Source organism: Myotis lucifugus, unplaced genomic scaffold, assembly GCF_000147115.1.
Source record: "Myotis lucifugus unplaced genomic scaffold, Myoluc2.0 scaffold_1031, whole genome shotgun sequence".
NCBI lineage: Eukaryota > Metazoa > Chordata > Mammalia > Chiroptera > Vespertilionidae > Myotis > Myotis lucifugus.
The window spans coordinates 110439-123673 of NW_005872079.1; the positions used below are offsets into that span (position 1 = coordinate 110439).

Consider the following 13235-nt stretch of genomic DNA (forward strand, 5'->3'; position numbering starts at 1 on the left):
CTTGCCCAGCACCTCGCCCTTGTCCTGCTCCGTGGCTCCTTTCATCAACTCACGGCCCTGCGCCCAGAGGCCAGTGACTTCACTTTGGTAGGTCTTGAGGCTGGCCTGGGCGCTCCGACAGGCTTTGATCTGTTTGCTCACGTCGTCCGGTAGCAGGCAGATGTGCTCGCGAAACAGTATCTTTCGCTCGTGCTGCTGGATCTGGCTGGTCGCCTGGAACAGCGCCATGAGAAACTGGGTCTTCTCGGACAGGGCCTTGTTCAGGTACTTGCGTCTCTGGCCCACGAGGTCGCTGAGACAATGGACATGCCTCTGTGCGTCGGCGAGCGCCTTCTGGACGACCTGCCGCTCGTTCAGGCCGAGATCTGCCATCACCCTGTCCGCGTCCTTCGTGAGGGATTTCAGGAGCATCTGCTTGGCCTCCAGTTCACTGCAGACGGTGAGGTGGTCCATCAGAAGGTTCGGAGCCACGTCGGGAGGGGGGCTCTGCTTGAGGGCCTCGGCGATGCTGGGCTGCTGCTCCTCCGCCCACTCCATCAGCTCCTGGAACCTGGCCTGCACCACGCTCAGCTCCTCCAGGTTGGCGACTGAGACTTGGATTTTCCTAGTAATGAGGTCCTCCAGCTGAGACCAACGCTGTTCAAGGTGACGCGTCTGCTCTTTGACTAGGTCCCTGTCATCTAAATTCAGATGCTCGATCACGCTCTGCTTTCTGTCTTTCAGGTCCTCGATGGCCTGCTTCCTCTCCTGCAAGGCCGACGCCAGCTTCTTCAGAGCTTCCAGGTGGACCGCGGTGCTCTCCGCATCGGATCTGTAAATACACAGAAGACATCAAAGCAAATTAGCCAACTCGGTCTCTGTATGTGTTCATACCATGTTCTATCACATGTCTCCTTTAAGAGGATTTCTTCACTTGGAGTTTACTGACCCAAGTGCTATAATTACTAGAGAATGCAAGACCCATGTCTTTCTATATCAGAAGTGGGGCCCAAAACAAATGGCCTACATGAAGCATGCCAAGCTCAAACTCAAAGGCTAACATGGGCCAAATAAATGAGACATGCAGCCCGCAGGCCGCGGGTTTTACATGCTTGGCCTACATACTTCCTTTCTACTCTTCTGGATCCTACTGCCCTCCCGACACGTCTGACACCTGCTTTTAGCTTCTTCCTCTGGCCCTTGCAAAGTGAGCAAAATCGGCACATTAACAAGATCCCTGGATGACTTGTGTAAACATTAGACATTGAGAAGCACTGATCTCTGCTTTCTTGAAAATGACACTTAAAGAGATTAATAAGTGGCCAATGATGTATGTGCTTTCCTGTGAGAAGAAGCTCAAGCAAACACTATAGTGCTAGACAGGAAATCTGCAAGACATAACCAAGGGCTCTCTCAGCTACTCATTTGTGAACTCAGATATATATATATATCTTTTTAACACTTAGCCCAGTGGTCGGCAAACTCATTAGTCAACAGAGCCAAATATCAACAGTACAATGAATGAAATTTCTTTTGAGAGCCAAATTTTTTAAACTTAAACTATATAGGTAGGTACATTGTTATTAACTTAAATTAGGGTACTCCTAAGGCTTAGGAAGAGCCACACTCAAGGGGCCAAAGAGCCACATGTGGCTCGCGAGCCGCAATTTGCTGACCACGGCCTTAGCCAAGGATATGTTTTTATTGATTTTAGAGAGAGAGGAAAGAGAAGGGGGGGGGGGAGAGAGAAACATCCATGTGAGAGAAAACATTGATCAGTGGCCTGCTATATGCATCCTTTTACCCACTGGTTCAATCAACAGTGAGTGAGGAGAACCAGGGCTCTCTATCCATATGACAACATGAGTTTCTTTCTTTTCTTTTTTTTTTTTAATGTGTTTTTATTGATTTTTGAGAGAGGAAGGGAGAGGAAGAGAGGGATAGAAACATCAATGATAAGAGAGAATCAGTGATAGAATGCCTCCTGCATGCCCCCTACTGGGAATCAAGCCCGCAACCCGGGCATATGCCCTGACCTGGATTCAAAATGTTCATGGGTCGAAGCTCCACCACTGAGCCACACCCAGGCAACATGAGTTTCTTAACAATGTTTTGTCAGTGTTGATAATGATTGACAATGGATGTTAAAAACATTAAGAAAGGCCTTTTCCGTTTTTATAGAAATTAAGAAACATCTGGCTTAGTATTCTGGGATGTGCCAGAGCACTGCTGTTACCTGGCCAAGTTATCCCATTCTGTAGTAAATTTTTCCAAGAACACCTCGACGACGCTCATGCAGTCATGGTAGTCTCTTGTCCTCTGGAGATCCTCTTCCCTTTGCAAGCACAGGCTGTTGGACTGAAGGCACAGATCCAGCCACTGGTCGTTCAGATGACTGATCTCCTTGTGTTCCGGAGACTCCTGCTTCTTGGTTAACTCATCCACCTTTTCCGTAATAGCCGTCACCGACGCCTGTTTGCACTGTAGTTTCTTAACAAAATCCTGAAGGTAACAACACCGACAAAATAGGTAACCTGAAATAAACTCCCCAATAAATATAGAGGGAAGCATAGATGTAATAAGCCTAACGAACTAAGCATGTATAATTAATGGGTCATGCGGAACAATGAGAGACTAAAAATGATCATACCTCTTTATGAATACAAATTTCCAAGTGTATAAGAATCAAAGGATAACTGTAGTACTTTCTTTTATTGTGTAATTTTGAACAGTATAAAGAAAAACGGAGAAATGTAAAACAATATTATATTCACTAAGGAAAAAAGTTAATATTGTATCTTAAAGTGCAGCCTTAGTTTCCTAAAAACTTTTGAAGTTCATGCTTTTGAGAAAAAAAAGTAATCTAAATTTATGTCATCTTGTTTTTTCTGCATATGCAAATAATATTTTAGTAGAAACTATAAATGGTTCACTTTCATAGAGAAAAGATAAACTTTAAAGTTTGTTAAAAATCTGGTACAACTTCCAATCAAGTTAAAATAATCTTCTATTAAGTTATGTGTAAATATGGAATAGCAATGATATTTCTATTACAAATATAATTATATATTAATAAATATCGAGTTTATATTCAAATATGTATCTAGTTGATTGGTACACTTACATTCCTACAGCTTCAATTATTTATATATTAATATATTATATATTTACTAGATGCATGAAAATTCTTCACTCGGTGTTGGGGGGGTGTCCCTCAGCCCGGCCTGTGCCCTCTTGCAGTCTGGGAGCCCTTGGGGGCTTAGGTGGTTAGACATCCTTACAGCTGCCACGGAGGCAGGAAAGGCTCCCACCACCTCCAGCCGTGAGCCTGGCTCAGGGCTTCTGGCTGAGCGGTGCTCCCCCTCTGGGAGTGCATTGACCACCAGGGGGCAGCTCCTGTATTGAGCGTCTGCCCCCTGATGGTCAGTGCGTGTCATAGTGACCAGTCATTCTGCCGTTCGGTTGATTTGTATATTAGCCTTTTATTATATAGGATTCATATAAAATATACTAGAGGCCTGGTGCACGAATTTGTGCACAGGTGGAGTCCGGCCGGCTGCTCCCGCCCTCGATCTGGGTGTTGGGAGCCAATTGGGGGCCAGGCCTGCTGGAGCAGGGGACTGATAGGGGCCCAGATAGGCTGGTTGGCTGCCTGCAGTGCATGTCATAGCCACCGGTTGTTCCCATCATTCTGGTTGTTCTGCCGGTCCGGTTGCTGGGCTTTTATATATATATATATATAGATAGATATAATATAACATGTATATTATATATTTTATATATTTAACATGTATTTAATTAATGGGCACATTGACAGTCCTGCAACTTCAGCAACACTGTGATGAAAGATGATAAGTGATGAGGGCTTGTGTGTGTTTAGAAGCAGAGGCTTCTGGTTGTATCAGCTAAACCACAGTGCCTTGCTCAGGAACAAAGTGCAGAGTGAGGGGCCTTTGATTCAAGTGGCCAATTGGAGCTCCAATAAACTATCTGAATGTTTACTTTCACTTTTAAAAATTACTATTTTTATTTTTCAATTACAGTTGACATTCAATGTTATATGAGTTTCAGGTGTATAATATGGTTGTTAGACATTTACATAACTTCCAAAGTGATCCCCCTTAAGTGTAGTGCGCACCTGACACCATACTTAGTTATTACAACATTACTGACTATATTTTTTTTGCTGTGTTTTACAAATGTTTGCTCTCTGATCTGTCCTTTCCTAGCACCAAATGAAGGTCTTTCTGAGTCTTTGTATTCCTTCAATAGCTATGCTAATGTTTAAGGATTGAGGGACACACCCATCTTGGCCTTCTCTGTCTCCCCCCGGGAGACTCACTCTTTCCTACCTTCACTTGGGAAACCATGTTCTGTGCAATGTTGAGCTCCAGTTCTGCGTGTCTCCGCCTCATATTCTGCAGTTGCTGGTCGGCGTCCTGGAGGTAAATCCAAAGCTCAGCCTTCATGTGCTTGATCTCCTCCCAGCCCTGAGTTAAGGTCTGAGCCTGGGCAAGCCTTTGTTCGATCTGGAGGGAACACAGAGGCGAAAGTCAGCGTTAACAGATGGAGGCGTTTATGTCCAGTGAATCAGAGATGCAGTTCCTCAGCCTGTCCATGTACACGGGCCAGTACACATGCATGCGTACACACACTCTGCTGTACATCCACAATGAATTCTTTCTTTGCTTCAAGAAAAGCAGATGTTTCTTTTTATACTTAGGTTTTCTAAGGACTTTTCATGTATAAGACATGCCATATACTTTCAAGCAGTATCATGAGACTTTAAGAAGTTTTAACAATCTATTAAGTTGCCCTAATGGTTTTTTATATTTGGCGTTTTCAACACCTGAATAACTCGCAACTTCAATCTTGGGGTTAACGAGAAAAGACAAATTATTCTCTATTATACATTCGTTGTTAATTCTTATAAAACACTGAGTTATTAATGTTTTAAATATATTTTTAGATCTGCTTCACTGCCTTTTGAAACAATATAATTTATTTCAATAAATCATTTCTGTGAAAACATATAAATTACTGCATTTTCATCAGGATTAAAGACAGACTTGGTTTGAAAATATAATATAAAAAAGAGTAACCTTCATTATTTTGAGACATTTCTTGCTCTGGGTGATTTTACTGTCCTATAAATATTTATATATTAAAAACCTAAACCAAGTCTTATTTTTCTTTTAAACCCAAAAGTATTAAAGAGGTTAAGGCACATGACCCTGTGCTGCCATCTGTCTGTTGTGGACAGTACTGCTAATTCATCACAGCATTTTCCACTGAGCCCAGAGGCAGCTCCAGAATCCTTCCCAACACCACACTCAGCCACTGCCAATGGCATAGAAGGCCTTTGACAGCCCTAACATAAAGCAAGGATCAGGAACACACACCCTCCATAGTAAGTGTTACCCAAAGGAAAAGATGGAAAGGAGAAAACAAAACAAACAAAAAATGAGTGGAAAAATAGGGAGAATGGTAATCAAGGAAAAAAAAAAAAGAAGTGGAATGAAGTACTAATAATTAGCAGATCAATGGGACTAGATGTTTCAGTTCCAACTCAGTGGCATTGGGAACGGAATGTGCTTATTTTTCTGTGACTTAGTTGAAATTCAAATATCTATTCATTATAATCACCATAGGAGATTTACAGCAAGAATGACTCAAGGAAATATTTTCTTTAAACTTCTCACCCAACGTTCAAACAAGAGAATGTAACAGAACAGACAAATCCAATGGCTTACGTGCCTTACCATTTGCTCTGTTTGTTGAATGTCTTTTGCCGTGGTTTTCACTGAAGAGTTCGACAAGTCGCACATGGAGCAGAGGAGGTCCAAATAGGTCCTGGCCTGCTTCTGCAAAGCTCTGAAGTGCTTGACCTTAAACAAACACACTTGTCAGAATGGAAGACATGCACGCCATCCTTACACAGCACATCTTTGTGCCATTTGCATTACCTTGTTGACATTTCAAAAATAATTTTGCTATGTTCAGTATATACAACCCTTGTTGTAAATAGCGTGTATTAGTAATTCTCAGAAAGAATTCAAAACACACTGGCAGGGATCCTTTGCTTATCACTTGCTTCTCATTGTGTTAAAGCCGGTACGGTCTGGTAAAAGGAAACACCCAAGAAACTCCTATCCTATATTTTTTTCCTGCTTCTCAGCTCACATTCTAACTGTTCTCTGTTTCAGAGAAAGAATCTTTACTCTAGCCGGCTTCTTAGCATGTTTTCACATAGTCTGGAGACATAAAGGGGGAAAAAAGGTCATTGTGCACCTGCAGGCTTCATTGGAGTTTGGGACAAATTAGATGGCTGGGCTCTTTTTTTTCCGAGGAAAGTTCGAGAAAGGCATTTCCTGGGGATCATTAATCTATACACACGGATATGGAGAAATGTGTCTTTTTGAAGATAGTCAGATATGTAGGCTCTGTTTTAGATCATGGGCATAAAGCAGTACATGAAACAAAACCTTTGTTCCCACGGAGCTTAGATTCCTATGAGAGGGGCAGGCAGGGATCAGAAGGGTAAAAAGCAATGGAAAAAATATCCATTTTTCAGAGATTAAAAAAAAAAGCTAACTATCATCTGAGCCTTCAGTGAGTCATAATCTTCTTGCTGGAGGAAGGCTGTACCTTCAATTTGTAAAAGCGCATTATCTCCGAGGCCCAGTAAGCGCAGTCCAATAAAACGAGGTATGCCTGTATTTAGGTATCCTCAGCAGCCAGCACAGTTTGGCACATAATGAGTACTTAACATGTTTCTATTGAATGTCTGAATGAATCACATCACATAACATAAACTTCAGGAGTCAGTACCTGCTTCACGGCTTCTGCCCTGCTGAGAGGTGGGTGCGGGCTTGGCTTTAAATCAGGTTGGACGGCAGAAAGCCAGGCCTGGCATTGCTGCAGCGTGTCTTGGCGACTGACATGCCTCTGCAGTTCATGTTCCAAACTCTGGTACACCTGCAACAGAACAGCCGTGCGCAGCTGTGAGAACCATCTCATACCCCTACCCACATCCCTGGGATCAAAGGAAACACATCCACCAGTCCACGGAAATGGATTTACCCGCCCCCCTCCCCAGGACTCCCCAGTACCATACACATATCAACAGAGTTTTCATATGTTCCAAAGGTGGCAAAGCACAATTGCCATCCCCAGTTTATTACTTCCCAAACCACACGTTACCATATAAATCCTGATCAGGGAAAGAACGTGGGCAAGGTTCATACAACTGTAAGGTGTGTTAGAATACGTAAAATCACTGAAGTAGATTGTCAAACAGAAATTAGAGGTTTTTTAGCTTCTCCATTATGGTATACAAATTGCAGTTTATGTTTAAGCTAGAAACTAAAAGTAAAAATAAAAGGCCATGTCATGAAAAGATAAACAACATTTCTCTAACCGAAATGCTGGGTGAAATCTGTTGATTCCCTAGCCCAGTGATGGCGAACCTATGACACGCGTGTCAGAGGTGACACGTGAACTCATTTTTTTGGTTGATTTTTCTTTGTTAAATGGCATTTAAATATATAAAATAAATATCAAAAATATAAATCTTTGTTTTACTATGGTTGCAAATATCAAAAAAATTCTATATGTGACACAGCACCAGACTTAAGTTAGGGTTTTTCAAAATGCTGACATGCCGAGCTCAAAAGGTTCGCCACCACTGCCCTAGACTTATGAATTCACCTTCCAAAAGTTAACTAAAAAGAAGAATAAAGTAATCCAACAAATAATTGTATATGATGACAAAGGAGGAAAAAGGAGTGAGACAAGGTTAGATGGGGCAGAGATCCAATCAGTGATTTAGAGAGCAAGATACAGCCTGGCTGCTGGAGCTCAGTTGGTTGAGGGTCAACCCATGCACAGGGATGTTGCAGGTTCGATTCCTGGTCTGGGTTCAATCTTCAATAGGGGGCATGCAGGAGGCACCTGATCCATGTTTCTTTCTCATCAATGTTTCTATCTCTCTCTCTCCCTCTTCCTTTAAGCAAAGAAACAAAAAGAGAAAAGAATTTAAAAAATGAGGAAAGCCTAAGAGATCTCTGGGACAGCATCAAGTGTAACAACATCTGCATTGTAGGGGTGTCAGCAGGAAAAGAATGAAAGGGATCGGGAACCTGTTTGAATAAATAATGGCTGAAAAGTTCCCTAAGCTGGTGTACTTAATCTTTGTTAAAAGGGCAATTCTTACTCATCTTAGCCTTATTTCTATAACCTTAGGGATTCCGTTTTAGCATAACTCATTACACCCATTAAAATATAACTCAAAATTGGTACTTGTTCTTTTTATCATTTTATGAATGCATAAAAATATTAGAGTAGAATGTAGGCTGCATAGAGTTAAAAAATAATTATTCTGGAAATTATTTTAGTGTTATAGACTGGCAAATTAGAAAAAATATTGGTGATTGTCAAATAAAAAACAAACAAAATTTAAATAAATTTGACATTAATTCACAGAATAAAAGGATTGAGAGAAAAACAAATGTCTGAAAGCGAAAAGTTCTGTGTCCACAGAGCCAGAAGTCTGTGCTCCTGTCGGGACATGCTCCAGAAATATGCCGAAGACTGAAGCATCTAAACTATTTACAACCCCCCTGGATTGCACAGGCTTTCTCCCTGCTTCACGGTCACTCCAGGCCGAGCCGTGGTGCTCACCCGCTGGGCGGTACTGCAGATGGCGGAGTAGCTGTCCCTCGTGCCCTGCAGATGCGCCTGCACGTGTTGTGTAAGTTTCGCTTGGAGGTGCTCTGCACACTGGCTGATCAAAGTGTCGCCTTTCGTTTTCAGGTTGTTCAGACGGTCCTCAAAGCCAGCAATTTCTTCCATCATTGCCTACAAAATAGGAACAGAGTTCTCGCAATTCCACTGTTAGTCTTTCAATAACCTACTTACTAAGCAGAAGGCCTAAGAGGAAAATTTCACTGTTTAATGATATTTTTGAAAGAGTTTGCAATTAACCTTGGTTACCATATAGCAAATGAAAAAAAAAAAGTATGTTTCAGGAATCCTCCAATAGGAAGAGTTGGTGAAAATAACAGATTAAGTGATGACGAAGTAACCTTTTAATTAGTTCATGGCTGATCTCAGCTAGAGAGATCTCTGCTCCCTAGTATTATTAACAGATAAAGGATGTTTATAAATCTTTCAGCTCTATCAATTATAATTCTGATATAATTTCATCCTAAAATAATCTAATTACTATTTAATTTACTAATATCCAATTTCTCTAATAATATGACATCTGATTTATATAATAAATAATCTAACAGCTAATGATTAATTTTCATAATATCTAATTACATTACATAATATTTATATTAATAAAAATAACATTTACCACTTACCACTTATTAAGTACTTGCTACAGTCCAGGAACTATGTCGAAATCCTGAGAAGTGTGTATTATTGTGATTGCTTTTCAGATGAGGAGACTGACGCACAGGGAGATTGTATAACACACTCAAGGTCACACAACTAGTGAATGGCAGAGCCCCAGGCTTGGGACCCACTCTGGCTGACCTCAGCTCATCCACCTCTATTCCCATGAGTTCTCTAGTGAGCTTTCTCATGGATCACTTAGAGAAGAGGAAGCAGCTTTTCCAATCAGGGTTTAATTTCCTCACTGCTCTATGGTACCAATAACAAGTGACACATTCCAGCACCAGGTGCCCTGGGTTGACACATCAATATCTCTAAGGGAAACCTAGTGGTCCCTCAGCAGCCTGGGGTCCATCACTTCATCCAATGGTGCTGCGTTAATGGTTATTGTCTACACCATATTTTAATGAGCCATTGTGTCTTCGAGTTAGAATAGAGTCACTACATCATGAGGTAATTTGGGGTGTGTTCTCAGTGCCTAATAGAGTATATCATATGATTAGTTTTCTATCCATATTTACTAAATAAAATGTTCTCCTACAGACAGGAATCCTGAAGCCCACAGGCATTAATGGTTTTCTTTGACACATCATAACTAAAATTCAGTTTCTTATTAAGGTCAGCAAGTTGCTCCATTAAATTGCAACCATATGACATCTGTCATCTGGCAGGTGGAATTACTAAAAATGCATATGAATGAAAATAAGAATGCCTCCTATCAGTACCATTTGTGGGTTACAAAAGTTTTCACATACATTATCTCCTGTGATGCCCTCAACAGCTATGGGATGGGGCTGGTATCACTATGGCCCTTTACAGAGGAGAAGGAGGAGACTCAGAAGTGTGTACCTGGTACCTGTACAACTTTGTTAACCAATGTCAACCCAATAAATTTAGTAAAAAGAGGAAGAAGAGAAGGAGGTTCAGAGAGGCTAAGTTCTCCCAGCTGAGGAGAGTCTGGCTGGAGGCCAGACTTTCTGGTTACTCTTTCTGTATCCTATCGTTGGCTGTACTTTTCTAAATTAAAGACCATCTTTCTGAAAAATTATTCCATATAGATGAAATTCTGCAATAGGAAACTATTAGCTGGGAAAAAATGCTAGTGTGTTCAGAGTTGAATGCCAGGATTCAGCTACTACTGAGTCAATTAAATATTGAATTCAACTGTTCTCAATTATCAGAGGTTCTTGGAACTCAGACCTGATTATTTAACTACAATCATATAATCTTGACATGCACACACACACACACACACACACACACACACACACACGCAAGGCTGTAGAAGGCGTCCTGTATTCTTCAGCTCTTTAGAGACTAGACGTACCTTGTGGTGGGCCAGTTGCTGGGTGATTGTCTCTAGGCTGCTTGTGTCCATGAGGTCAGGGGCCACCAGCCTGCCGGACATCTGCAGCAGCCACTTTTCCACCTCCTGGAGCTCACTGTTGTAGTCTTCATGGTCTTTGACCTTCACCTCAAGACTGTGAACATGCTCCTGTGAAGCCAAGTGCCCATTAGAGGTAACTTTCAAGCCAAAACCAAAACAAAACAAAACACTCAAAACTGTTTTATATTTTGAAAAACCCAGTGCAACTCATAGCGTAGAAGGCTCATATAGCCAGCTCTAGTCTCACCACTAGGATCAGATAAAACAGAAAAAGTCATTATGCCATCGAATAAAAGAAAAGATCCTGACCCATCCCAGCCCTTAAATTTTTCTGACAGAGAAAAAGGAGTCAGGACCCCCCTTCTGGCAAGTAAGCACATTTGTATTGGATTTCTGCTACCGCCTTACCTTTCCCGCGCTGCAGAGGGCCTCATAGTCACTTTGAAGCTTAGCGATCTTATCCTTCAAAGCACCGTCCTGCACCAGGTCCAGAAGCGCATCACCTTTCTCTCTCACTGATTTCACCGATGATTCATGGGACAGCACTGTCTGTTGAAGTGACTTGAATTACAGAGAAAAAAGAGAGAACCCGCTCATCTGTGTGATCAAAGTGAACATACCCGTATGCCATGTGTGAGATGATCTCCAATCAAGACCTATTTTATAAGTCTATGGATGTAAAACATGAAAGGAAATAGGTTTCTTTATGGCTAATATAGCTTTTAATTTTTATATACTGATTTGAGAGAGAGAGAGAGAGAGAGAGAGAGAGAGACATCAATTTCTTGCTCCACTTATTTCTGCATTCATTGATTGCTTCTTATAAGTGCCCTGACCTGGGATCGAATCTGTAAGCTTCAATGGATTCTCTAACCAACTGAGCTACCTGGCCAGGGCCTAAAATAGTTTATAAACAAAGAATAACACCAAATAGTGTGGAGAGGGAAGCATGGGAAAGAATTGCATTTGATGAAATTTAACATTATTTTTATTTCCAGCTTCCATCCCATTCCTTTCAGCAGAGAATAAAACTCAACACAGAACCAGGCACTATCTTTTTATTTTGAGCTCCTGATGTTAACTGCAGCTTGAGGTGCATGTAAAATTAGGGAGACAAATTCTAGCTGCCAGGCTGCTGTCCTGGCTCACAGCATTATTTAAACATACTGAGAACTCAGTGGTTCAATGACACGCTGTCAGACTTGGTAGAAAAGCCAAGGATGAGAATAGACATATTGGCCAGAGGAGGCAAAGCCTGGCAGGGAAACCTTTGAGGTGAGTCATCTGACAATTCCTAAAGACTATCCTTTAGGAAACCTCCCTCTGGGCGCCAGCGCAGCGGCGGGACCGCGCCATCTCAGGCAGCGTTCACCGGCATCCAGAGATCGGCTACTAGCCCGGCGGCTACTGACCCGGAGGCAGCGATTCGCAAACAGCGCGACTGCAAGAAGCAAGGGAGACCTGCACCCCTCCACGGAAAGTTGGACTGCCTCGAAGGTACGGTTCGCAGTTCAGGTTGGAGCCAGGAACGCGCGCGCGGGCACAGGGGAAAATCTGCGTCCGCCAAAATCCGCGCTCTCCAAAATCCGTGCCTCTTGCCGGGGGGGCTTGGGCGCGCGCAGACACTCCGCGCGGTTCTGGAGGGTGGAACCCTGCGAGTTCCAGCAGCTTCCCAGGCTCTTGTTCGCACACTTCCTCTTACTTCTGTGGGTTTGATTGTTGAGCCCAGTGCATGTGAGTGCCCAGTTGGGGTCACTAGCAGAGCTTGTAGGGGAAGATTGTTTTTGGGGAGCCTGGGAAACAGAACTGGGAGTGGCGCTGGGGGAACCACCTCTGGGCGGAGCTGGTTCAGGTACAATAGGCAGCTCCTGGTCGGAGAGAACTTATAGCCTCGTAGGTCAACCCAGACACACTGCCACCCAGAGGCAGAGCCACGAACTGACTCCTCTGTAAATACAGATAAGGCAATAAGGACTGTGGCTTACAACAAGGAGGAACAGTGTATCAGAGGGAAAGTCAACATTCTCCTGAGTTCACGGCGTGCCAATAAGAAGAGTAGAAGATCTGAAGCACCTGCATTACTGCACATTTTTATTTTTATTTTTTTAAATTACTTTTTCTCCTTTTAACTAAGAAAACATTTTTTTTTTTCATTTTTCTTTTTTCTCCATCACCCGATCTTGCCCTTTCAGCTACTACATTTTTATTTTTAACTAGTATTATTACCGCTACCATTTTACCATTTTTTAAAGTGTCATTTTATCTTGTCTTTATTTTATTTTGGGACTAATGTTCTCCATTCTATTTTCATCGTTCCTTTAGCAACATTTTTCTCTACCTCAATTTGCCTCTGTGCTAAACAATCTTCCCCACTTTCTCCCTTTTGCTGTCCTGTTTCTCTTACCCTACTCCAGCTTTAGATCTTCCCTATTCTTTTTATCCTCTGTCAAAATTTAACCCTGCT

At 42.2% G+C, this 13235-nt stretch overlaps 1 protein-coding gene across 1 annotated transcript in view; it reads right to left on the minus strand.

Moving 5' to 3' along the window:
* LOC102443181 (nesprin-1-like) overlaps positions 1-11332 on the minus strand; it is a gene marked incomplete at both ends in the record, with an annotated part of 119186 nt that extends 107854 nt beyond the window's left edge. The window contains 8 exon segments of the mRNA XM_023747887.1: positions 1-811; positions 2216-2481; positions 4332-4508; positions 5742-5867; positions 6811-6957; positions 8662-8838; positions 10712-10879; positions 11180-11332. Of these exon segments, the coding sequence (XP_023603655.1) occupies positions 1-811; positions 2216-2481; positions 4332-4508; positions 5742-5867; positions 6811-6957; positions 8662-8838; positions 10712-10879; positions 11180-11332 (2025 nt within the window).
* Between the last annotated feature and the right edge of the window lie 1903 nt (positions 11333-13235).